Source organism: Thunnus thynnus, chromosome 23 (assembly GCF_963924715.1).
Source record: "Thunnus thynnus chromosome 23, fThuThy2.1, whole genome shotgun sequence".
NCBI classification, from domain to species: Eukaryota; Metazoa; Chordata; class Actinopteri; order Scombriformes; family Scombridae; genus Thunnus; species Thunnus thynnus.
The window spans coordinates 6,936,407-6,962,461 of record NC_089539.1 but is presented as its reverse complement, the minus strand read 5'-3'; the positions used below and the strand labels follow the sequence as shown (position 1 = coordinate 6,962,461).

At 39.6% G+C, this 26,055-nt stretch overlaps 1 protein-coding gene across 2 annotated transcripts; it reads right to left on the bottom strand.

The window, feature by feature from the left end:
* Positions 1-565: 565 nt before the first annotated feature.
* On the bottom strand, positions 566-25,056 carry slc13a4 (solute carrier family 13 member 4). Of its 2 annotated transcripts, none has more exons than XM_067582552.1 (16): positions 24,575-25,056; positions 16,046-16,174; positions 12,177-12,313; positions 11,860-12,035; positions 11,473-11,536; positions 10,925-10,964; positions 10,728-10,799; positions 10,434-10,618; positions 6,819-6,938; positions 6,473-6,574; positions 5,941-6,042; positions 5,535-5,644; positions 4,419-4,540; positions 4,101-4,262; positions 2,897-3,034; positions 566-2,668 (listed from the first exon to the last, which is right to left on the bottom strand). In XM_067582552.1, exons 1-16 carry the CDS (start codon positions 24,695-24,697, stop codon positions 2,531-2,533), a joined length of 1,920 nt encoding a protein of 639 aa, XP_067438653.1. In that variant the 5' UTR covers positions 24,698-25,056; the 3' UTR covers positions 566-2,530. The 2 variants fall into 2 exon arrangements, with proteins under 2 accessions (XP_067438653.1, XP_067438654.1); XM_067582553.1 differs by having other exon boundaries at positions 10,925-10,961.
* Between the last annotated feature and the right edge of the window lie 999 nt (positions 25,057-26,055).

Below are 26,055 nucleotides of genomic sequence, written 5' to 3'. Positions count from 1 at the left end.
TGATCTTCACTGGTTGCTGACACTTAATAGTTTTATTCCAGGAGTGAGACTCATGGGGCAAAATCTCAAACATGTGACTGATTAGTTGTGCTGTTTGCAAACAAAGTAAAGTGAACTCAGTGGTTTTAGTGGTTTTATTATTGTACATGTATACTGTTTTTGTCATCCTAACTCTAGTCTGTGCCTGACTTGGATATGAATGAAACATCAAGGTAAACATGTAATTTCGGAATATTACAGCTCATTTGGAAACAAGCAAAGGCACATTATCTTTATATTACAAATCTGTATGTATTTACAAAGGTATGTGGCCTCTGGGTTGAAGGTCACTGCTGCGACACCACCAAGATATATGAAAACTTCAGTAGAACTGAATAAATTACAAAAAAGTAAAACGTAGGCCTCTGATTCTGCCTACACTAAGACCTAAACTTATAATGCAGTGATATAAAAAAAGCCACAAATTACATTTAAAATTTGTGTAAAAATATAAAACACATCTTGTACATTTTTGCACAGTACAGTGAATGTTTTGTGCACACCTTTTTACCACCAGACAATAGTTAAAGTGATTTTACAATTGATTGAACAAACTACTGTACCATACAACCCTGTGCCCGCTCGCTCTTTCTCTCTTCCTTAAATGATTTGGATGCTGCATTCAAAAATAACTCAAAATCAGAACTTTCTGCGTTCATATTCCAGGTGGAAAGTCACATCTCCACGAAATCCCTAACCCAGTCATCCTGTTGCTTAACATGCTAACGTAACAAATTTCATAAAAACAATTTGTTGTGATAATTAGTGTCGCTATCGCTATTTGATAAAGTGTATAACTAGTCAATTTTTCTCTGATTTCACAAGTTCATTGTCTAAATTCTAAAAGTGTTCATGTGAAATTTGCAAGTATTTCAAATATATTCAGCAGCACATAAAAGCAATGTCCGACCAACATGCCGAAGACAAAGAAGTCATTAAGGAGCACAGTTAGGGGCCTCGTTTGTAGAATCATAAGCACCCAGCTGAATACACAGAATGATGGCTGGAGTGTGTCTAACTCTTCAAGTCTACAACTCGTCCAAACTACAAAATGAGAAAAAAAAAGATACAATACAAGAAAAGGAAAGCTTAGAAATTGAGTTACCATAAAACATTACAGTATGACCAACCTGGGATTTTCTATAACTTGTATACAGTACAGTATCCGTTCTTGGTGTCAAGTAAAAAGTACAGTAAAAAGCAATAACACTACTCCTATCATCAGCAATCTCAACTGGTGGAAGACTCATTGTGATTTGAGGAGGATGGTACAGAATCAGGTTCCTGCACTGCTCAGAGGTTACAGTGAGGCAATAACACTGTCAGAGTTGGGGGTTTGATTCCCTCAACAGATGCTAAAACTGAAGTATAACAGACAATGGTATATGGTAAAGGCACTAGTGGTACTGCAAGGTGCTTTGAGCAAACATGACCAACAAGCACTGAAATGCTCACAGTATGATAGAGCACACAGTCATCTTCAGAAACTTTGGTAAAGACATCAGGCAGATATTAAGAGGTCTAGACTTCAAAATCGATACAGATAGCAGCTTAGAACATATATGGACAGTGTACAGGCTTTCAGTTTGTCACTTAATATGCACAGGCTCTTTTCTCACTAGAAACAGAGCATATAGACTCTTATGAAAAGATAATGAGTACATCCAAAATGCTTGATAATAAGTAGCTCTATGCATACAGTACATCGACAGCCACAGTAGAAGCCTCTTTTCATGCATTAATCTTGCTTTAATACAGCAGTCATCTCTTTCTCTTACACTGAGCAGTGTAAGAAAAGTCAAAACTCTCAGCTAACTTGTCACCAGCCCACCATGTTGGAATATATACTGGCTGGCTAAAGAGCAATACATGTAGTTTAAGTGCAGCAGCAGTTTAGCAAGCATGCAGTAAAAAGAGGCTTGCCTACATTGGCTACATAGCTTTATCTTTTTTCTTTTTTTTTTAATCTAAACGATGCCTAATCCATAGAGGAAGGCATGATCTGGCTCTGAGAACACTAAAAATGTACATTATTGTTTCTATCATATCAGTTCCTGATCACCACCAAATATGTTTGTAGCTTTTAGTGATTCAGTGAAAACAGAATCTCTGTCCAATTTTGTTAACAGATGTAAAAAAAAAAATTTAAAAAAAGTTTATGCTGGATGTCAGAGCTCCCCGTAGTGGACACTTTGACAAAGGCTGCCCTCTTCTTCAACATTGGATAGGTTGTAATGCCCTGTAATATAATTCTGATTCATACGTCTAAGCAACAGGTAATGGTTCGTCCTCCTCTTCTTCTTCCCTCCATCCATCTTCCTCCTTCAAGAGCAGTCTAATCAGCCTAAAAAAGTCCATCCTCTTGAGACACAACATGTCTTTTTCTTATTGTCTTTCCTCACAGAAACACTGCCCCATTTCTTAAACTCTATCTGTCTCTCAGTCAGTCATTCATGGCCTCTTCTTGCCACTGGCTCCGCTCCACCGGTGGTTATAAGCTCCCGGTGATGTTCCTGGCCACCGCCCAGGCTGGGAACTCAGTCAGGTTGAAGAGGGGAACGCCCCACGTGGTGATGGCCAACATCACCACCGCCACACCAATCAGGTTCACCCCGAAACCTGCTTTTACCTGAAGAAGAAAAAGAGAAAAGAGAGATAAAATAAATGTATGGATGAATGAAAAGCCAAATTGAAATATGCTAAAAGTCTTTTGGTTCACCAGGAGTTAAGAAGTAAAAAATCTTCATCCCTCTGATTATGTAAAACAACTTTGACACGCTGTACCCACGAGCCTTTTGATGCTGCAGGTGCAGGACGAGCATGTGACTTTGTGAGTGTTTGTGTGTGTGAGTCGTACCATGTCGCTGATCTTCACGTGGCCGTAACTGAAGACGATGGCGTTGGGGGGGTTCCCCACTGGAAGCATGACCCCAAATGACACGCACATGGTGGAGGGGATCAAAGTGTGGAGGGGGTTGATGTGCAGAGTCTCCGACTGGACGGCGGGAAAGAAGAAGAAAAAGAGAAAACAAAGGAAGAAGAGAAAGGAAGGTAGATGGGAACGTGAGGGACAGGGGAGAGGTCAGAGGTCACACGAGTGTTACAAACTGCTTTAGCAACCCTTTGTCATAGGCCCATTACATTCTCAGAGCAATAGTGAAGCATATTCACCCTCACGTGTACGTTAGCTTTCCCTTTGACCAATATGAGATTAGGAACCACTTCTCCACATGGGGGAAGCAAAGTCTAAGTAATGCTGTTATTTGAAAATGGCCCCTAATGCGGAAGTCTGTGCTTTTATAGAGAAACTTCTTCAATTCTGCATAAACAGTCTTTTGAAAAGTAGATGAAACATGTTTGCTTGTTTTGCCAGTGTGCCAGTACAAGTTATTACAGAGGAAATTACTTCTTCATTGGTTTATTTATTCAAAGTGTGTGATGTTGGAGCAGACTTTAGAACTGTGCTACACATTTTTTTCTGAGCTTGACTTTCCCTCTGAATTGTGGCATGCATACTGCTCTTGAAGTATGTAATATTTATGTAACAGGTTGTTTGACACCACCTGGAAAAGTTCACATTTGGCTGGTATGTGACACACATCATATATAGGGTGTATGTTATAAAATGGAAAAAGTACATTAAATCTGATTATTTCTACCCTGTTTGTACCACTTTTATATGTAGACATAAATCTGACATGACATACTTTACACACAAATCAGAATTTTCACAATGCCTATCTCCTCTTTGGTGTCTCCCAACTTACAAGCAGGTGAAATAGGCTGCTAGAGTCCCACTATGAGTTACAGGCCCCTGCAGACCCTCAGCTCAAACCCAACTCATCCTCCAGCTTGTTTGCACAAATTGCAGATGGTGATCTGGTTGTGCTTATGGTGATTGTATATTACTACCAATTGATCAATCTGTCCTCTTTTTCTGCAATCCCCCTACTCATCTTTCCTACTCTCTGTCACCCTTTTATGTGATATTTTTTCATGATAATTAATAAGGACCGGGTCATTGATTTGAGGGTAAGTGTGTCAAAGAGTGAGGGTCGTACCAGGGCAGACAGGATGGGCAGGAAGACGGTGAGAGTTGCGGGGTTGGAGGCGAACTCTGTGACCGCTGACACCAGCAGGCAGGCCAGCAGGGTGACGGCCCAGGGAGGAAGACCACTCATGGGCTCCAGCTGTCTGCCGATCCACACTGATAAGCCTGACACCTGCACACAATACATGTGACTACAGTCAGTCTCTCACCCTCATGCTGCAGTCACATCAACCTTTCAATGTTGCACTGTTTCCCTGATGGAGAGCAGGAGCATGACAGAGGATCCATGAGATACAGATACAACACTGACACATGTAAGGTACCATACCTTGCAACCAGCAGCCAACGCATAGCCTCCTCCCACCAGGATGACGATCTCCCACGGCATCAGTCTCTGGAAGTCTTTCCAGGTGATCATGGGAGCCAGTGGGTCCGAATCTGAGTCATCATCTGATGGTTTAAAACCACAGAATGTGTGTCAAGACAGCTAATACTACCAGCTAGGGGGGTGATCTGTGATTTTTATTAACAAATAATAAATTAGCATCATATTTATGAATCTGAATTATTTTGATGTCGATATTTTTTCTATTTTCTTGATTTGAATATTGTGAATTAAAAAAACAGATGAGATGAGTTTCTACTGAATGATAAAGATATGTTCTTAAGCAGTAAATACATGTAAAATCTTGTGTACCATAACATTTAAAAATAGTAAAATTCTTGAACATAATTTAGTTCAGTTTGTATTTACCTCTCAACATCATAACTTGTGAAAAAACAAATGGTTTGCAGTTGTTTGCATGCCTGAACATCACCTGTGTCACTCTCAGGTTATGGTGTTTATGGGTTAGTGGACTGATGAGTGTCAGCACTAAATATCAGACTTTTTCCAGTTTTCTTCAAACTGTTGCACAACCGTGAAAAACACCAGTGTCTGAAGTCTAAAGTTTTTCTGTTAAAACAGGTTTCTGTGACCCAGTGAACCTGCAGCATACAGGCAATAAATCAGCCTGCACAGGCTGTTGAAACCAGAGCATCGCAAGGTAACTGTGTATGATTTTCTAACTCTGTCACAAAGTTTTGGATTATAAGAACATAATAATGCTTGTGCATGATTTATGAACAGAGCTCCATGTTTACAAAGCTTTCTAAAAATCATTTATTCTGTGGTAGGACTGCTTATTTTCAATAAAGGAAAAAATACATGTTTGTTTACTTTTGTGTTAATATTCAGTTTTTGTGTTCCACTAGGTTTCCCTTACCCTTTTTTAAATTAACACAAACTTAGCACATCATCATGACTTAAAATACTTCTTTGTGTTTGATTCAACTTCACTTGTACTGATATGTTAAACCTACCCGTCTGGTGCACTGAGGAAATAAACCAAACATTAAACAGGTATATCAAACACTGCTGAATATAGGAGTGCACAGTCCTGACCTGTGTTTCTATAGCTGGAGGAGGATGAGGAGAAGGGTCGCCTGGCAGGGATGAGGAAGAGCAGGAAGCCCAGAAGGACAGACACGGTTGCATCGGTCCTATAGCCTTTTCTAAGAGAGGGAGAACACACAGAAAATTTACAGATACAGAAGAGGAAGAAAGGGAACAGTCTTTTACAGATAGATGTTCAGTATGTAAACCTAATCTAAAGGTACCTCTACTGAACTCTATCTTACAGTACTTTTCAAGACACTGTATTATATTTTATATAGTTTAATGTGTGTTTTTGTATTTGTTACTGAAACACTGCACTACCTGAAGCCACTGGTCACTGGCTGATCACTAACACCTGTTAGTGATAACAACACCACATGTGGTGTTGTGTCGCAACACTGTGGGTTCTTACTTCTCAAAAAGAGACGTCCAGCCAGGCACGAAGCCAGGCTCTCTGGTGAACCACAGCACAGTCATCAGGATGAAGAAAACCCCGGTCACAACCTCTGGGTAGCTGGGAAAGACACACACAGAAACCACAAAAGCCTGTGAGCAGCAATTACATGAGTGACAACATGATTTCCCCCACAATGTCATGTCTTGGTGTATAAGTAAGGTGCACACACATACAGGTTAGTGCTAAAAGTGTTGTTGAGATGTTCACTGGGCCTTTAATGGTCTCAAAATCACCCAGTAGCTAAGACCACTTCAGAATGGTCTTCCTTCCTGGTGTGTTAATGCTGTTTTTCAGTCTGGTTTAATATGATAAATGTATCAAACACAGAGGAGACCCTATCTGCTTTTTCCTGGGAAGTGGCACATTTATAAAATTCCATTATATTACCTCAAAGTCCCCACAGGAACTGAACAAATTCCCTTGATCACAACCTCAAAAAGTTCAAAGAAATTGAAAAATCAGTGTGTCATCTAGTCAGTAAAATTACCTGATGGGTCCCAATTTTGCATACTCCTCATGGATCCTCTTCTCTGACAGCATCTCTCTCCTGGTTTTGCGTTTCTTACTCAGCGAGCACGTTTCCCTGAAGCTGAACACACACAGCAAAGAGGTGACCTGACACATACACTCAGAGTTCTCCCACCTGCAGCCACAGGACACCAAATGGCGCCACAACTCAACAGCGTACAGACAGAGGGATTATCATGAATCCATAATGATAAGATGTATTACTTGGAGGTGGACAAGTAGGACACAGACACCACCATAATCACACACACATGCACAGTAAGATACAGTCTCTAAAACACACGTCCAAACACACACGCACTCACTTGCAGCCAAGGAAGAGGAAGTGCAGCCACAGCCAGGTGAGGACCAGCATGATGATGGCGATGGGGAAGCTGAAGATGAACCACGTGCCAAAGTTTATTACCTTCGCATCCGGATAACGACTAGAGAGAGAAAAACACACAGAGAGTTAGTTTAGGATATCAGCGTGTGTGTGTAGGTTGAAATGTATAGTCTATTATATGATAACATGATGTTTCATTGATTTAATACATGAATATTTGATATGTTGATGTTTAAATACCACATATAGTCTCTTTCCATGCTGAACTTTGTGACCACTAGGGCTGGGTATCATTTAAAAAACTGTACAGTGAAGTATTATAACCACAGACTGTATGGGTTGTAGCTGCTGCTGTAGTGGGCCAATCACATGTCGCATTAAATCGAAGAATGCTTACAGTGATTGGCTGCGAGCAAAATCATACAAATAGTCGTTTTTTTCTAGATCTGGGTACAAAAAGGATCGAATGGAGGTATTATAACTCTGTTAATCTCTTGTCAAGTTGCTGACATCCCTCTGTCAGTCATTATTGTGTTCTATCGCTCACTTTAGATAAATGAGTAGTGATCAGTTTTGACTCTTGTCACTGGGTTATTTCAATCAATACCTTAAAGCTATTGAGTACGAATACCCAGCCCTAGTGACCAATGACACTTATTGATGGAAATGTGACCTTATCCAGGTTAAAAATAACCATACAACACCCATCAAGCCCCTACTTTGACCTCGCATTGGTCTTGAGTGTTTGCTGTGACTGACAGCTGCTGTCATCCATGTCGTCTTATCTGTGCAGCAGCATCTGACTCTCCACACTGACAAGAGTTGACTCAATGAGAGTATCACTACTCTGTGCCATGACAGTAAAACCAGCAGGACTACCTGCAGCATGCCCTGGTTAGTGAGTCACTGAACAGTCATTGTTGCACTTTAAATTATTGTTTTGACTTCATTAGAAAACATAATTTGTTTTAAGTGCATTCCTACATTCATACTGCAGCACTTTCACCAAGCAAATCTTCCCCCAACCTACGTGCCTCTCTGTAGTTCCATAACCTCTGTTGTGAAGGAAAATCAATAACAGATAATGGCTTTTAACTGAATTTAACCATATCAGGAGACATCATGAAAAGATAAAGTGTCTCTAATATTTTGTTCATGCAGTGTCCAGAAGATATACAATAACTTAAAGTTTAAAAAAATATTACCAAGGTTTGATTAGAACTCGTTCTTTAACTTTCAGAGTAAACTCAGTTTTCCAAATTATGCTTTTAAGCGATGAAGAAAAAGTGCAAAAGTAACAGAAGCAGTGATAGTAGCAGCTTCTTTAAGAGTTTCTAAAGTTTTCTTATCTTCCATTCAGGCTCAGTGACAAGAGTCAAAATTGATCACTAGTCATTTATCTAAAGTGAGCTTTTAGAAACAAAGAGCGATAGAGCACAATGACGATGGACAGATGGATGTCAGCAACTTGACAAGAGATTAACAGAGTTCAACTTTATTCCAACGAGCAGCAACACAATGTAGCAATGGTTGCTGTAAAAATTCTTTTGACTTTAGCTCCTATCTGTCTCAAACCATGATGTTCTGTAGCTGCTTTTTAGTCATTCTAGGAATTTCTGGTAAAGTGTATTACTTCAATATGAATATATTATCTGTGAAGTGTGGCACCTTGCTTCTGATCAGCTGTTTTTCATCTTCCTGTGCACTTAAAGCTTTAACGGAGCACTCCTAAGTCTCCACTGTTGTGTCATCCAAAGCTGTATAGGTGATAAAGTGTGTTTGCTCAGACGTGCTTCACTGCACTCTCTAAGCAGGGCAAAGGTGACAATCAAAGATGATGATCATGTGTGTCCTGCAGAAACCAACTCAGCCCTCCCTTCAATAGTCCTCAGGCATCCATCATATCAATCTTGACTTTTATTTATATTTATTAATATGGATCATATACTGGGGAATAAATAAGGATAAACTGTGAATGTAAGATAAGAAGTTTGGGGACAGAAAAATCTATTCAAATTTGATTCAAATCTAATTAAAACAATGAAAACCACTGATGTAATCACTACTAATAAATATAAATGTAGGTACATTATGGCCTACAGTCTGTGATCACTATCAGGAAGATAATAACTGATATAAGCAAAGAGTTATGACAGTTTTAAGAGAAAAATGTCAAACATTTACAGTACATCAGTGTAAAGAAGAACACAAAACCAGGACCTGAAAACATGACCTCTTAACATAACATACCTGTGACAAAGCTGCTGCACACATGCACTAATAAAATGAAGCTATCAAATCCACAATATCCTGTTGATAACATTCATGGTTGCCTGTTTTGCTTGTCGTGCAGATTTTGATTTTCTAATGACATGTAAATAATGTGTACAATAACCAGGACAAGCAAATATCTTTCATTTCAAAACCTCAATTCCTAGATATCAATTTACCAATTTACCAGACATAATAATATTAATCAGTGAACATCAGAGCTTATTTACTGTAGGTAAAGTAATAGTTTGCATTAAGAAATGAGCATCTTTATGAAATAAAAAGATCAGATCTGCAACCTCTGAATTTGACTGTAACACAATATCCGGTAACTTTAACAAAATAAGGAATAAAAGGACAACAGATCATAGGACATCAAAATGAGGACATAAAGATAGCCTAATGAGAGCCCGATTAACAGCACAGAATATGTGAATGATCTTATACCGACTGCTTTGCAGTATGTTTATGTGTATATGTGTATCTGTGCTGTTATGACAAAAACAAAGCTTTCCCAAAAGACTAGATATTGATCATTTAACTCAGTCACAAGTTCAAGTGTCAAGTGTGCCGTCAAGATGATTACTTGGCCTTGTCGTACTAGCATGGACTTGTTACAGACCAGTACTTGGACTGACTGACCTGAGCCCACACATAAAAACACCAACCTAAATAACCAAGAACTCCCTCACCTTATATATGGAAGCTGACTTCAACTATGTTTTAAAAAAAAAAAGTTGAGTGCCTTATTTCTCTATTGTACTAAATCTGACAGTCTGACTTGCAATCATCTGACTAACTAAACTCAAACTCAAAGGTCTGATTTGGGGATTTTCATATTTAATGCTTGGACTGATTGCTGTTCCTGGTAACATCACTTCAGGAGTACAACCGCTGCCACACGCACATACAACCCCACACACGCAAAATCAAAACCTGACCTTTGTCCAACAAGCTGCGACATGAAAGAGGCCATTCTGCCGGGCTTAGTGCAGCGGCTGGAGGAAATCGGCTCTGTCAGGACTGTAAAGGCTGATTAGTTTGATCTCAGACCCTTTGTGCCCCCCAGACAAAAGTTAACATGAACGGTTTCAGTCAGAGCAACACTGCAGCAAAGAAATCAAACAAGCTCTAAACAGGCCTGAAAGTTCAGATGGAGTCTACAGTCACCCTGTGCTAACGCTAAAACATCTTTCTGATACCAGTTTTTACTTTGAGCGGATTCTGTCACTGGGTTTCTACTTGACCACCTTCCAGCAGGGTAGAAGGATTTTTTTTCCTCCTCAGTGCACAAGTGTTTTTGGGTGTGCATGTGTGTACCTACGTGTTAAACTGCTCAGAAAAGATGAGGTTAGTGGAGGTGCCGGTGATAGTGATGAGTCCACCGATGGTCGCCGCATAGGTGATGCTGAGCGACAGGCATTTGCAGATCATGTGATCCCTCTTGGTGGGATACTGGGAGTCTCTCCTGGCCCTCACCCGTTTCACATTTGGGATTTCGATCGCAACCTGACATGAGAGGAAGAAAGAGTGGAACCTTACAGTCACACACCTGCCACTAACTTTTAATAATCTGTGTGTGTGTGTGTGTGTGTGTGGGTGGGTGGGTGTTCCTAACCTGCGGCAAGTGTCCGTTGGTGTGTCTGATGAACTCTTTCAAACCCAAACCATTTGCCTCCCCACTCTGTACCTGAGAATAAGAGAAATAAACATAGATGGAGATAGACAATTATATTCTTCTTCTGCTCTGCTGATACTTTTCTAAGGGGTAGGGTTCTGTCTACTTGGCAAAGAAAAAGTCTTTACAGGTCTTACCTCACTGAGTGTAGAGAGTTCCTGTTTAGTGCAGTCGCTGCTGGAGGCAGAAAAGAAGAGTTACAGTAATGAGATAACAAAATGACGTCAGGTAAGATTGGGGTTTTAAAAAAAGCTTTTATCAGGCTTTGGCTGTTGCAAAATCTGGGAAGGTCTGGTTTGCTGCTGGATTTTTCTTTAAACCTTTTCATTTTTGCTTTAAGATGGGTTGCTATTAATTGGATCTGAGTCGTATTGTGTTGTATTGTCTTGTTACTGTTTTTTTCACTGTTGCTTTTAACTGATACATGTCTGTCACCTGGCTGCACACCAAATTTCCTCGTAAAGATAAGATTGATTGATGGATTGGAAGCTGTTTACAAAAGTAGTTCATGTCAAAAAATACAATAAATTGTAAAAGTACACAAAAGACAGAACAACTCGAGCAAGTTTAAAATACAGTGCCAGCCTCTAATTGCAATTAAGAAGAAGAAAATGGGGAAAACAGTGGAAAATATTTGATATTAACATCACACCCAGTGGACACACAAACACACACACACGTTTACCTGTCATTGCGATAGAGCATCTCCAACTGGTTCTTGTCCAGGTTTTCTTCTTTGTTTGAAACAGCTGCAGACAACATCATCATCATCATTTACAAAATGTAGCAAGAGAACTATAAGTGGACTACACACTGAATTTCAAAGAGTGTTTATCTGTTTAAGAGCAATTGTTCTGGTGCAGCTGGATCCACAATCTGCTTTCTTAACACATCACATGATTTTTTTACTTTTTTGCTTGAACTACAGTACTGCTGCACTTCACCCCAGTTATCTACACAGTCTTGTGAGTATTGTTAGTGCAAGCAATGCTATCAACATCTGTTTAAGGTCTTTGCTGGGAAGCTTTCATAGTTCAATGACCTCCCCCTGCAGCGATAGAGCCAGGCGTACCGCTTTCATCCTCCGTGGCCTCCGCAGTTTCGGAGTCGTTGTGGCTGTCGGCCAGGCCGGTGCAGATGAGCTGCTGCAGGACGGCCTCGGCTATGGGCATCACCATGGCCGTGGTGGATGTGTTGCTGAGCCACATGGACAGGAACACTGTGCAACACATGAAGCCCAGCACCAACCTGGATGATAGACAGAGCGAGATGTTTGTGTGTCCTTGAGAGAACTGGTGTTCGCTTAAGACTTAGCACAAGGAGTGTATATTTGTGTGTTTGAATAGGGTCACTTTACTGAACATGTGACGGTGCGTGTGTGCTGCTCACATGCCAGGCTTGGCCCCTGCGATCATCACCATGCGCAGAGCGATGCGTTTGTGCAGGTTCCACTTCTCTATGGAGGCAGCCAGGCAGATGACTCCCATCAGCAGCAAAGTGGTATCTTTACAGTATTCTGCTGCTACCTGAACACATAATCACAAAGATTCAAATGGTTAATTTAAAAATGACATTTTTATTATTTTAAAATATCCATTCATGCATTTTTCGGGGGCTTATCCAGGACCAGGTCACGGTGGCATCAGACTGAGTAAGGAATCCCAGATATCCATCACCCTGGCAACACCCTCTAGCTCCTCCTAGGGGTTCCCAAGGCATTTTAAAATATGTAAACACTTTTATAAATTGTTTTGTGGCACAAAATGAAATGCTCTTTTAATTGTCTTCATACAGTAGGTCTCTTGTGTCTTTTGCTTTTTCTGCCTTCACCCACTTCCCTACTTCATCGTCCTCTGTTGGGATCAACACTTACAGTTTGCCATTTGTTCTTTTTAATCTGCTCTACTTCCCACCCACCAGGGTTCATGGCCTCACTGCGTTGTGTAAGCCCGCGTCTCCTCACCTCTCACCTAAAACCTGCTGCACTTCCTCCTGCCGGACTGTTTCAGACACCTCACGCACGACTCCATCTCTCACTGTCTCTCTCTCTTCCTGTCATTTACATGCACTTGATGGAGGATTTTGAAAACTGCTGATAAATACCAATGTAATTTCTTTGTTTAGAAAGATAGCTTCCATTTCTTTTTGCATAAACAAAGAAAAAAATACTCAACTACTTGGTCTGTACCAAACCTCTAGTTTTCTAGCTTTCGTTTTAGAGTGACTATGACTGATATTTCTATGCTGAAATCAGAGCAGTAGGTCTGTTTCCAAGAGGATTTTGAAAGAGAATTAGTCAAGGAAAGGAATGCAAATGCTCACAGCTATCTAATGTAGAGACGTGAGACATGAGTTCAATTCAGGGCTGCAACCAATGATTATTTTCACAATTAATCGATTAGTTGTTTGGTCCACAAAATGTCGGAAAACGGTGAAAAATGTCAAAAAATTGTTTCCCATAGCCCAAGGTGATGTCTTCAAATGTCTTTTTTTCTCCTGACCAACAGTCTACAACCCGAAGATTTTCAGTTTATTATCACAAAGGACTAAAGAAGACAGAAAATATTCACATTTGAGAAGCTGCATTCAGAGAATTTAGAAATTTTCTTCTTAAGAAATGACTCCAAATGATTCATCAATTAGCAATATTTGCCAGTTAACTGTTGCAGCTCCAGTTCCATGTTTCACAGAAACACAATAAATGCTGCAGTATTCAGTTTACAGACTGGTTGTCTGTGCTCTGTAGCCCAAAATTAGTTACCTTTAAAAAAGCTGTTAATCAGTTCTCCTGTACATCTCTTTCAGACTGACAGCCAGTAAGCAGTACTCAGTGGTCATTAGTTGCAGGGTCATCTCAGATAAATTTCAATATCGGTCTTAAGGCAAAGCCAATACTTGATTATTTTGATCATGGGAAATCTTCACCAGATTACATGTGGGCCTGACTTGGTTCTACTGATACTGTTGCATTCAACACTTAAAAGTGAGTGAACACATACAATGAGTGACAGAGTGTGTACATATTTAGTAAAGCTTCATATAGACATCACGCCAGTCGTCAACAGTGGGTTCATTTGGGAGAGGGGAGGTTTAGAGGAGACTGGGACTACCATAATAGACTGAAACGTTGCATAAAGCTCTCTGCTGGCATATTTACAGAACACCATCACAAGAGGCTTACAGCAATGTTAACAGGCAGCTTTGTCACTGTCAATGCGATTTGGTCACATGAGGCGTACAGCTCACTTTTTATGTAATGCTGATAAGAAAGATGAAGAGGGGGGTGGGTTTAATGGAGTTTAATGGAGAGGAAACTAAGACTGTTACTGGTGTAAAAAAAGAAGTGACGGCTTTCATCATCAGTCAAACCAATCAATTTTTACAATGGGGCGTAATGGACCAAGCATGGCAGTGGCGGTAAAGTGTGTGATTGGTGGGTGTAGGCATGTGTGAATGCATGTACCCAGAGATGCAAGAACATTGAGAAACATAATGATGATGAGCACCAGGTTAATGGGGTTGTCTCAACGCTCCACAGACTCATGGCTGATAAAACCTTAGCTGACTGACGACGCCTCAGACAGGCAGCCATATTTACACTGGAACAGTAAAGTAACACTATTGTAAAATAGTCATGGAAACTCATATGTAGTACATCCAAGAAAGCTCTCACATACTAAAACCACAGTGAAGCAGTTCAGAGTGTAGAAAGGCCTTTCACCCATTTTCTCTCTGATCTGGACTTACTGTATATCCGCATATACGGCAATCTGATCAGCTGACTCTTACTTCCAGCAGAGCAACACAACATCACAACCGGATATCCCAGTATTCATCATAGCCCCGCTGTTTCCCTGCATTGCTGTTATAAGCCCTATACGTTTACCGCCTGCCCTAAATAAGTGTTTCTGGCACTTTTCCCCTTTGGGGTGACAAAGGTTGAAACACTGTAATATTACAATAACAGTTAATCTTACTATGGCAGCAACTTGCTACCTAAAATTTAAAAAAACCCTCAATATTGCGATAAAAATGGGAAGTCTCCATGTCTCATCTCCATCACACTTACTCCAATTATGTCCTTATTTGAGCTGAGCAATCAGAATTAGCTATTAGCTAGAATTAGAATTATCAGTGCTGAGCTTATATGTATATTGAGAGAGCCACAATTAACGTGAACGTAGTGATGTAGATACTATTTATCACATTTAGCAGTGACAAACCCACAGAGAATTATCACCCAACTCTGTGGCTTTATGGAGCCATTTTTAGCCTCTTTTAGCTGACTTTTTTTGGTTTTCAAATAAATTCCTAAAATACAGTTACCTTCAATACTGTACTTTTACTGTGTCAGCACTCTCATTAACCTGTTTCACTCTCATTAACCTGTTTCCAGCAGCAGCAGACTGCTCAGCACCACATGGCTCAGACAAAGTAAGCGGCTAGCTGGGGAATAAAGTGGAACATATAGCTAGCTACAAAGCCAGATATTTTTAATTGGTGGTGGAACAAAAACAGAGCTAAAAGGAGAATGGATATTGTACTTTATTAAGCAGGTTGACAGACTCAGAATGAATGCTAATGTTGCTCTTCTGGATGTGTAAATATTGTGTCTGTTAGCTTGTTTCATAGTTCTTCTGTCCCCAAGTGGCCAAATAATCATTTGACACAGCTTCAAATTTGTAGTATCAAACATGCTACAACATGCTGGCGCTGCTAACGAATATAAAACAGAATATATTTGAGGGAAAAACTAAAATACAGAAATAAATATAAGAGTTAGTCTTATAGCTCCACAGATTCCTGCTCTTTACCTCTTACTTTTTTTCTGAGGTTTATTTAAGAGAGAAACATTTTCTCATTAGCCTTGTTTTCTCAGCACTCAAAGTTTAAGAGAATATATCAGCCTTTGAGAGAAATTTGCAGACCTGGAATTCCAAACAGACAGACAGTGAAACAGACTTACTTTTGTTTATTCATGTTTAAGAAGTACTTTGGTTTTCTTGTAAAGAAAAGATGTTAAATCTCAGAATCAGAATCTGTTTTACTAGTCGAGTATGAAAGTATACAATGAATGTGTCTTTGCGTTTGGTCCCACAAATGCAACATAGATGAATAAAAGTAGAACAAGAGTAAGGTAATAATTAAAATTTAAAATAAACAAAGCAGTACCAAAATTACAATACTAAAATCTGCTCCTTTGACAATACTGTATTTTGTTATGGTTATGCCAATAAAGCCATTTGAATTTGACTCACCTCACTGGATTTGAGTACCCCAAAGAGTGGATAGAGGAAGGCAGGGACCAGAGCGGCAGCACCCAAGGGAACGGCCTCAGACACCCAGTAGACTGCCGTCACCATCAGCACATACGCACAACATGCCTCCTGCAAGCAGAAAAACACACAGCGAGGAACAATGAATGCTTCATCTCCAACCAGATGAGACATAGGTTCATACTTCTTTTTTATCCTGCAATGCCACAGTAGAAAGCTCCTAGAAAAAAAAGAGCATGTTTGGCAACTTCGTAAATTTTGCTAACGTTACATTCCTGGGCCACAAATGTGTTTGTAAAGCAGAACCTGGCAGAAGGAACTGTGAGTTCAAAAAGTTTGTAAAAATCCAACATTTTACCTTTAGACAGAGCCAGACTAGCTGAGTGAGTAAAATGTCACACCATTTGTTTAATTTTGACAAAAGTCATATTAATAAAGGCTTAGGAAATGTTTTATAGTAATAACAATCAATTACTGATTATTATAATGTCATCCAAAAATTTTTTCTGGCAATTTTATTCCCCCACACACACATTCATGAGCACACACACAAACGTCTTACAAATATTGCAAATTTTAGCTAGACCAGTATGGTGTGTGAGTGTTGGGAAGTGTGGTTTGTACAACAGAATACAACTGGGCTGCACACACTTTCCCTCTCTGAGGAGGTGACTTGCAACAAAGGTCCACTGCTGTAGACGGTGCGGTTATACGACATGCATCTTAACTAGTAGGCTACCGGGGTACACCACACTTTTCCTCCCTAACAGACACTCACACACAAAAACACACACAAACACATACTGATGTTACTTTAATCTGGTTATGGTTATATAATATCAACATACCAGCCTCTCTCGCTGCTTTGTTGCAACACCAGCGGGCTTAGCGACATGCTCTCCAACATTAAAAACTAAAGAGGAATCTTGTGACCTCATGAAAATTTCTAAAACTTTCATTAATCTTTTGTATCACCCAGACAGACAGTTTTATACCCCAAATATAAGGATGGGTGTTTTTGGCTTTTTATAGTGCTCAGGTCCAGGTCAACAATTAAAGCCCAAATTGCTGAAGAATATTTTGGCCAAGATCACTAACAACATCAGTCAAAATGAAGTCGACACTTCCCACTGATTCATACAGCACTGTTAGAAATGCTGTCGCTGCACATGTTTTTCAGCCATGGTTTTTAATCTGATGTTTGGATACAGTTTATTTGCCTAGTATTGCCTCCCACGTTAAAACTAAGCAGTTCCCGCTTCTGTTGCATGCTGTGTGAGCTCGTAGTACTTTTACGTAAGAGGAACATTCAGTAAAATATCTTGCCAGTAACAGGTCAGTTAATCTCAAATTAATAAACCCAGAGGGGGGAGAATTAGCCACAGGGCTCCAGGAGCATGTCCAGACCTGTTTATACCTCACAGCCATTTAAACCACGGACTTTACAGAAATAAATTACTCTAATATGACAAATCACCTGCTAAGTGTATTACATGAGACCCCTTTAAGCTTATCCCATGTCTGCTGTCCACTGTTTGATCTAAATCTTATTTAGACTTAGATGTTTTTAATACTTTTTATGGGCAGTGGTGTAATGAATGAATAGGTATATGAAAAACATGTCATTCTTAAGACCCCAAAATATAAATTTAATCATATAAAGGTTAAGTACGAAACTATGCCAATGAAAACTAATAAATAAACTGCCAGATATAGCCCTTTTCCATATACATGTGCTGGCTTGGCTTAACTCAGCACAGCCAAAAGTACCAATGGAGAAAGGCCAACAGAAAGGAAGTTGGGGAACACTTTTTGTGGACTGACAACAAAGTGGTTTGGCATCAGTTTGTGCTTTCATGGCACAGGATGTCAGACTTCAGTTACAGCCTGTGGTCCTTTTTAGGATGCTTTACTGTGGATTTAACTTGGCAAGAGGAAAAAGGTGTTTCCAGGCTGTAGGCACAGCTGTTGGATTAGACTGAGAAAAGTACAAGGTGTTTGGGTTCTTAACCAAAGGGGCTTCATCAAAGAAAATGTTATAATCCCCTCACAACACATACAGACTTCATGAAGAGAGAATATATGATTTAAAACATTTTTCTTAAATGCAGTTTTTGTTACATTTTTGAAAGGTATTTTTCCTGACAGCTTTTATGTAGTACTGAACTGAGCCTCTGGATCCAAAATCATTTTTAATGGCACATATTCTGCACATTTCCAGGTCTATATTTTTAATCTGGGGCTCTGCTGGAAAATCTTTGCATGATTTACAGTTCAAAAAAACTCCTTATTTAACTCATGCTGATTCTTTACGCCCCATCAGTTCAGCCTCTGTCTGGAACAGGCCGTTTTAGCACCTGTCTCTTTAAGGCTCCCCTACCGATGAGCCCACTATGTTCTGATTGGTTAGCCTCCGGAAGCTGCGTCTCGGCCAACTTCCGGCAGCTACGTAAACAAACAGTAGCAGTAGGATTTCACTTCTTTCATTCATTCTATACTTAAGATGTCAACTTCGCAAATACATCCGTACATGTTTGAGTTGAAATTTGATCCGAAATATGAGAATGGACAACATGAACAACGCATGGAAAAACCTTGCAAACAAAGCGTTTACAGCAGGTTGAAGCCCTGGCTTTTGACTTGCAGGGAGCATTTCTACATTTCTTCTGAAACTTTGACCATTTTAACATAGATATCTGACATCATAACAGTATATAAATAACAGAAAATCATAAAAAGCATAATATGTCCCATTAAAAGAAGAATTGCTACCAATTTATCGTGTCTAAAGTTGACTGGTGCTGACAAGGATCATGATGTTAACTGCAAACTGTACTTATTAACACTTCCACAAACTGCAGTTCAGTCAAAAGTTGTTTTTGCTCATTATCAGCTAGCCTTCCAGTGTCTTTCTCCATTTGTAGTTTTAATAGTTTTAATCAGCATGTCTGTCTCAAACAGAATCTCACAGGAAACATGAGATAATCGAGGAGCCTGCCTGATAACAGGATTACAGCAAAACACAGGGTCTGACTGTTGATCCATCGGTGAGGAACGGAAAGAAGAAGAGATGTTGGGGCAGATTGGGAGGTTAAATGGGCAGATAAAAAGAGACAAACATGACCGACAGAGGACAAGACACACCACCAGAGAGAGAGATAGACCACATGGTCTGATTCAGCAGTTACTGATCATTGATTATTGGTCTCTGTTTATCAGAGGATAGTTGCCACACAAAGACCGCAGCTTCAATCAGATCCTCAAACATTCATCAGTGATTCATTTTCACTGTTCAAGTTTTGCAAGTTAAAGCCAAAGTGCTGGGTTAGCAGAGAGGCAGGAATCACTGAGTCGCTGATGCAACCGCTGCGATAACCAGACTTTATCCTGAAACGTGTCAAAGAGCAGACGTCAATACATGCTGGTATCCTGATGGAAGAAAGCCTGAGTTTGCTTAAAGGTCAGAGCAGATTTTGAGGTTTGTTTCCATGTGGGAAATAAGCAGGTTAACACGCGAAGTAATTGTTCTTCAAATCATTTTAGTTCAAGAAGAGTGGGGTCAGATTTTTTCTCCCTACCTGCAGATTATTTTCAGACTAACGGAAGTGTTTAGGGAAATAGGGAATGACAGGAAGACAACAGCTGCTGATGCCAAAAAGCGGGATTTTTTTTTCTTTTAATTAGGCGAAAGTTCACTTAATTTTCTGAGGCTGCAAAAGAATGTGATGCTGGAGTGCCTGAGGTGAAATGGACAATGTTCGTGTGGGATTTTGTGTGTGATTGTGTGTGTGTCACAGCAGGCTTCACTACTTTTACACTGCCAAGGCTAAAAGGTTGAAGCCCCAGTGGAGCTTTTTAGACCAATCACATCAAGTTTTTCCATTACACAGCGCAGTCTTGGGCATTTGGTGGCAAATTGGGATTTTAAAAACAATACTTCTTTACTGCACAAGACACTATAAGTCAATATACAATGAACTGAAGAGGGAACACCTGCGCTCAGAGGTGTTAGATCAGATAAAGTTTACAGGATATGCATTGTTCTGGAGGGCAGTTACAAACAAAGTATATTGATGTTTAATTTGTTGGACTGTGACCAGAGTATCTCAGCTTTTTTTTTCCACTCTGCTATCTATATACACTGGGCCTACTTTTGCTAGAGCAGGTCATGACTGTGAAGTGTGAAATTAACTTGTGAATGCATATAAATGTCTACATTTATTGATAATTTAAATGAAATGTTTTTTTATTGTTGCATTTATTTGTTACTGACTTTGTTATTAGGAATACAATTCTCTCTCTGCTAAAATACACTACTAAGTAAATGTGGCTGCTGAGGAACAAACGTTCCCCCGCTGAAACGCTTCCAGTCGACATTTGATTTGCAATAAAGACGTGACGCAGCTGAGGTGCAACCATAACGTGACACAGTGTCAAAGTGTCAAAACAAACCTAACTGGCAGTTATACTAACAGATAATTGTGATAGAGCCAGATGTGGCTTCAGGGATTTTCATGATGCAGCTGCAGTCTGCAACATGTGGGTCTAAACCTTCATGACCTAAGAATGATTCCGATTCAGATGAGAGAGAAGTTTCCATCAAACCCCAAAGTTTTAAAGCTGACAGGACAATCTTTGTCTCAACATGTAACACAAGCCCATTGATTGTCTCATCAACTCTCTGTTATCTGTTGTCAGCTTAGGAAATGGAGATGATTGGTATTTAGAAAAAAAACACATAGTAGCTTAAAGACTCCTGATAGGCAGATCAGGTCACAGCTGCTCTGGAAGAAACCTATATTCCCTGAACCAATCATCAGAGAGCTAAATGGCATTTTGCAGAAATAAAGATTCACATGCAAAAACAGCTTCACAAATAAAAGCAAATACATAGTGCATGAGTCAACCCCAAAACTATTTCTTATAAATGTGTAAAATGAAGTGAGATGTGATGTAACTATACTGCAAAACCATTTTTAATGGAATGATCTGCTTTGTTCTGTCTCTTTCCACAATTTTGTTTGAAAAGAACCTACATATTTTTCTTTTTAAACCATCAAATATAAATGTTATTAAAGTTTTAAAAAAAAAAAAAAAGCTCTTCCAAGCCTTTATGTTTGTGTGATGATGACAATATTCCTCTTCTGAATTGGGAGGACAGAAAAAACAGTAAGATTAACAATTCAGGACAGACAGATGACAAATACCTTTATCATCAAACTACATTGCACTTTTATTCATATGAGTAATATATGGAGTGTCTGACACATCTGTATCTGTACAATCAGACTGGATACACATCTTATGACCATAACAAAAGATGATAGGGTGATTTTCTTGAATGTTCACTGTTTGTAATTGTAATTATTATTTGTAATTTCTTATATAACATGTTTGTATCATAATCACCTTTTTTTCTTACTCAGCTATTTTTATTCATAATTTGCAACTCAAATGTCTTTACATCATGCCAATAACGCAAATTGAAATTGAAATTTGAAAAAGAGAAACACTAAATATGGACAAAATAATATCTACAAACATTATAACATCGCCCACACACACACACACACTGGGAATCAGAATTCATGTAGAATCAAGATACTTAAGAGGTACAATGTACTAGAGTAAATTTAAAAACTAACTGCTGCAGCCCAGGGAACCTGTATTTGTATCTGTCTTGCTGGACTCACTCCCGCTTCATGCTTTAACTGGTTTACAGCCAAGCTTTTAATTTATATGGGGATGCAAAATGGCACAAACAAGAAAGCCTGGTTACTGAGCATTGTGCATGTGCTGCCATTGGTTCTGCATTTCTGTGTCTTCTTTCTGTCCCTCTCTCTCTGACCTGGCCTGACTGCATCCAACAGATGTACTGTTCTGCTGCAGCTGGACACAGTACCGCTCCAAACACACGCACACACGTGCTCTCGCTCCGAACCCCTGTCACATTCCCAAAACAGTCTGGGGTCCCTGGTGTCGTAAGGAAGCCACGTGGGGTCAAAATCCTGTGTGGTGGTAGATTGATTATATAACTTAATTGCTTGGATTGTTTCTTTCTTTTTCTTTGTAGTGAAGTTTTTGTTCTTTTGTTCTTTCTTGGCCTCATCCTGCGCCATCTACTCCTGCCAAACATCCACCACCACTCACATAACAGCACAGGCTCCTGGACGCTGCGCTGATTGGCTGACAGACAACTTGCGAGCACATAACAGTTTCTTTGAATATTAATGATGTTATAAGAAACACAAACACCTGTGACACAGAGGAGCTCATTTATAACACAATTTATAACCCTCTTGCACCATCATTACACGTTGCTTAGCAACTACCTCCTAGGTGTTACTTTCATGTAAATGTTGGTAAAAACTGGTTTCACATGTTTAATTCATAAAGACATGATGAAAGGGAAATGGGAAATACAAGATTTGTTGAATATGTGTGTTCCTTTGTCTTTGTTAAACTGGAGTGTTTCAGTTGTTTTTAAGTGGTGAGAATTCATACAAGTTAAAGCCTGATTACTGGAATAGATATTTGTATGAAAAGGGATTTTTTGGTGTGTGACACAAATGTGGACCATTTAGACAGCTGACTATTGGAAAACATTATGAAAGATCGTTTTGAAGCTCAAATTTGTGTTTCCTGTTCGCCACCATCTGTGTCAGTTACTGAAGACACAAGAATTGAAACCTGGTCAGACGTTTCTCGGGATATGAAATGAAAATGAAATACTTTTCACAGGAAATCATGCAGTCCGGCATGCGAGTGTGTTAACAAGTAAGGAGGGTTTTAGCTGCTCCACTTAACAGACTGCTGACAAATCACGCAGGTCTGAGCCTCACTAAACATGATCCTATATTAATTCCAAAATCCAACGTACAACTCCCCTGAATCTGAAAGCTTGACACGCAGCAGACAACTCATTCTTCAAACTCACAAAACTGCAACAAATTTACAAGAGCAGTATTTCTGGGCCGTGCAAACTGACTCCCTGGAATGTCTGGGAGCCTCACAGTGAACATGAGATTGCAGAAAGTCACTGCACCTGGCCAAAAAACTGTCCTGCATATATTCTAACCCCCCGTATAACTAGAAATTGACATTTTGACATTTAAAAAAAACAAACAGATCTAACAAAGGTGATACGTTTTAATTAATGAGCTTTAGAGTTGCTGGAAGGCATATTTTTAACTTTGGAGCGAACCAGGCTAGCTGTTTCCATATGCTTCTAGTCTTTGTGCTAAGCTAAGCTAATTAACTCCCAGTTGTACCTCCATATCAAGTGTAAAATATGAGAGTGGTATCAATCTTTTCATATAACTTGGCAAAAAGTGAACTATTGCTTCAAAACACTATGAAAATTTGAAGGCTATGAAGGCTAAATATGAGAATGAACAACATGACACGGTTTTGTATATTTCTTATTTCATTGGACATTTCTACTCACACAGCACAGTGCTGCAACAAAACTTAATCTCTGCGTGTCATTGAGCCTCACACACAGGCAGCTACTCTGTGGCTTGGCAACACTGAGAAACACATTTTATTCCAAAAGACTGGATTTGTGCTGATTGAGATAATCCTATTGTTTCCACTGCAATTTCACTTCTCTGGAAAATCTTTCTAAAAACAAGCGTGAGCTACATGGCAGAGTAAGACAGATCTTTTCTTTTACACTCAAAAAAAAAAGAAACACATGAGTCTAAATGAGTATCAAGTTGTTCACTCTCCCCCTCCACCCCTCCTCTCTATTCCACTGATCTCCATCTCATCAACATGTCGCGACATCTCCTCTCCACACACACTGCTCAGCTGATGATCGGGACAACTCAGGACAAGCATTCATCAAAACAGAAGACAGTGTGCCTTTTGATTGATTCTCTCTCTCACTCACACACACACACACACACACACACACACACACACACACACACAGCAAAATCCCATCAGCTCACTGCAGCCATCAGCAGCAACCAGGAGCCTCAACATCAACAGATCATCTGGATGTTTTTTTTTACAGCTGTGCCGGATGTTTACTAGGTATTTATTAAAATTAAATTATCTGGTTTATTTAATTATGATTGAGTAACTCCTACTTTTTTTTAAAGAGTATAATAATACTCTAATAATAATAATAATTTAAAAAGAGTATAAGCAGCATATGTGGTAGTTTAATGTTGCAGTTTTTGCCTCTCAAGAAATGAGTTTATTCTGTCTTTGTTGCACTCACTGGTACATTAATCACCTATTAGACCCATATTGCACCCAGGGAGTAATTTCAAGTGATTTGGTCTTGAATGGCACTCATATCTGCACCAAGTCCATTGGTGTAGGTAATCTCCAGTTGAATACCTTTAGTATAATATTCTAGTTGTTTAGTTTGTCATGTTAAAATCCAACATAACACAGTACATCTCTCTTATTTAGAAGATTACTGACTGACAGAAGTTTCATTTCTGTTCTGTTTTTCTATTTATATTAAGAAAATAATTATCTCTTTCATTTACTCACGCTGGTGGGGTGGATGAGCGGCAGGGGAAGCAGGGACAGTGGAATGAACACCACAACGATCAGCTTCCTCGCCTTCCACAGCTTCCTGAACAGATCCATCCTGGCTGCGGCCTCTAGCCTCATGGGTGACCCGGGGCTCTGGGTCGGACCGGTCACAACACAGCAGAACCGGGCGTGAAAGTCACCAACAAGGCCGACGGGGGAAAGTCTCGAACCGCCACAGACCTTGGAGAGCTGGAGACCTGAGAGCGCGTGAAGTTCTGCTTTGGCTGTGCGCTTTTACGCACAGACCGCGAACGGTGACCGGACCTGTGTGTGTCTCTGTGAGGTGAGTGGACTTGCCTGAACTTTCTGTCAAATCTGAATTTTACTTAAACGGTGTCTGACTCTCGTACCATGCACTACTCCCGAAACCCCCTCTCTCTCTCTCTTCCTCTGTGTGTTTGATGTTGTTTGAAGCGTCAGGTAAGGCTGCCGGCACATTTATGAGGCTGGATAGGTATGCTAATTAACCACAGCTTTGCCCCCACCCTCTGGTTGTGTCACATCCAATCAGGGTTGAGTAAAGTTTGCATAAGGGCGTGGGTGTGTGCGTGTGCATGGGTCTAGTGGTCAGAACAGCACTTTTTTTCAAGAACTTTTCAACAAGAATATTAGGGGTAAGAGGGGAAAACTGCGGACATAATAAAATATTAGAATATCAGGGATGCTAGATAAAAATGGAAGTCTGCAGAGATAAATTAGAAAGACAGACAGGAGAATTTTACAGAATACTTGAGGATTGATGAAAAGGAAGCATTACAGGACACAACAGCAGATAAAAATGACCATATCGACCATACAGCATGCTATAGGGCTATATAGGGCTTTATATGTGTGTGTGACCAATTTTTTGTTACATGATTAATTAATGATGAATTAAATTAATTCGTTTCATTTAATCATTTGGTTTAAAATCATATAATCCTAAAAAAGAAAAGTTATCAATATAGCACATTTTATACTCAAAGGCAATTCAAAGTGCAAAAATGCATTAAAAACAGCATAAAAACACTGAACTGATAACCACGCTCAGAGTAACACACAAGGATCACAGGGGTCCAGGATAAGAACCACTTAGTCAGGCTGCAGTCACACACTGCTCTCTAGAGGACCCAGAATGTCTGTGCAAGCAGGTATGTTTCTCAGATAGAAACCTGGTGGAGAACTACTCCAAATAGGACTTGTGACATGACACACTATAGGAACAAATTTCACCACTAAAACAGAGTTATTAATTAGAAAATGTACCATACAAGCACAATATATACTGATATTATGAAACTAGATTTTAACTCCAGAATATGGAGTTAATAATGCAGGTGTTGCTTTAAGGCTCCTATCATTTTAATTCATAATGTGCATTAGTAGTTCAAACAGTATTAACAAGAACATTTGCAGTCGGTTGTCAATTAAATAATAAGAAATTATTTGTTGCATTG

Bases quoted from the DNA above. Each gene is read 5' to 3' on its own strand.
- slc13a4 (XM_067582552.1), bottom strand. From the start codon at position 24,697: ATGAGGCTAGAGGCCGCAGCCAGGATGGATCTGTTCAGGAAGCTGTGG. The intron at 16,175-24,574 runs GTGAGTAAATGA...TTCTGCTTGCAG, and splicing joins CGCTCATCCACCCCACCAGC to GAGGCATGTTGTGCGTATGT. The intron at 10,800-10,924 runs GTAAGACCTGTA...TCTTATTCTCAG, and splicing joins AACTCTCTACACTCAGTGAG to GTACAGAGTGGGGAGGCAAA.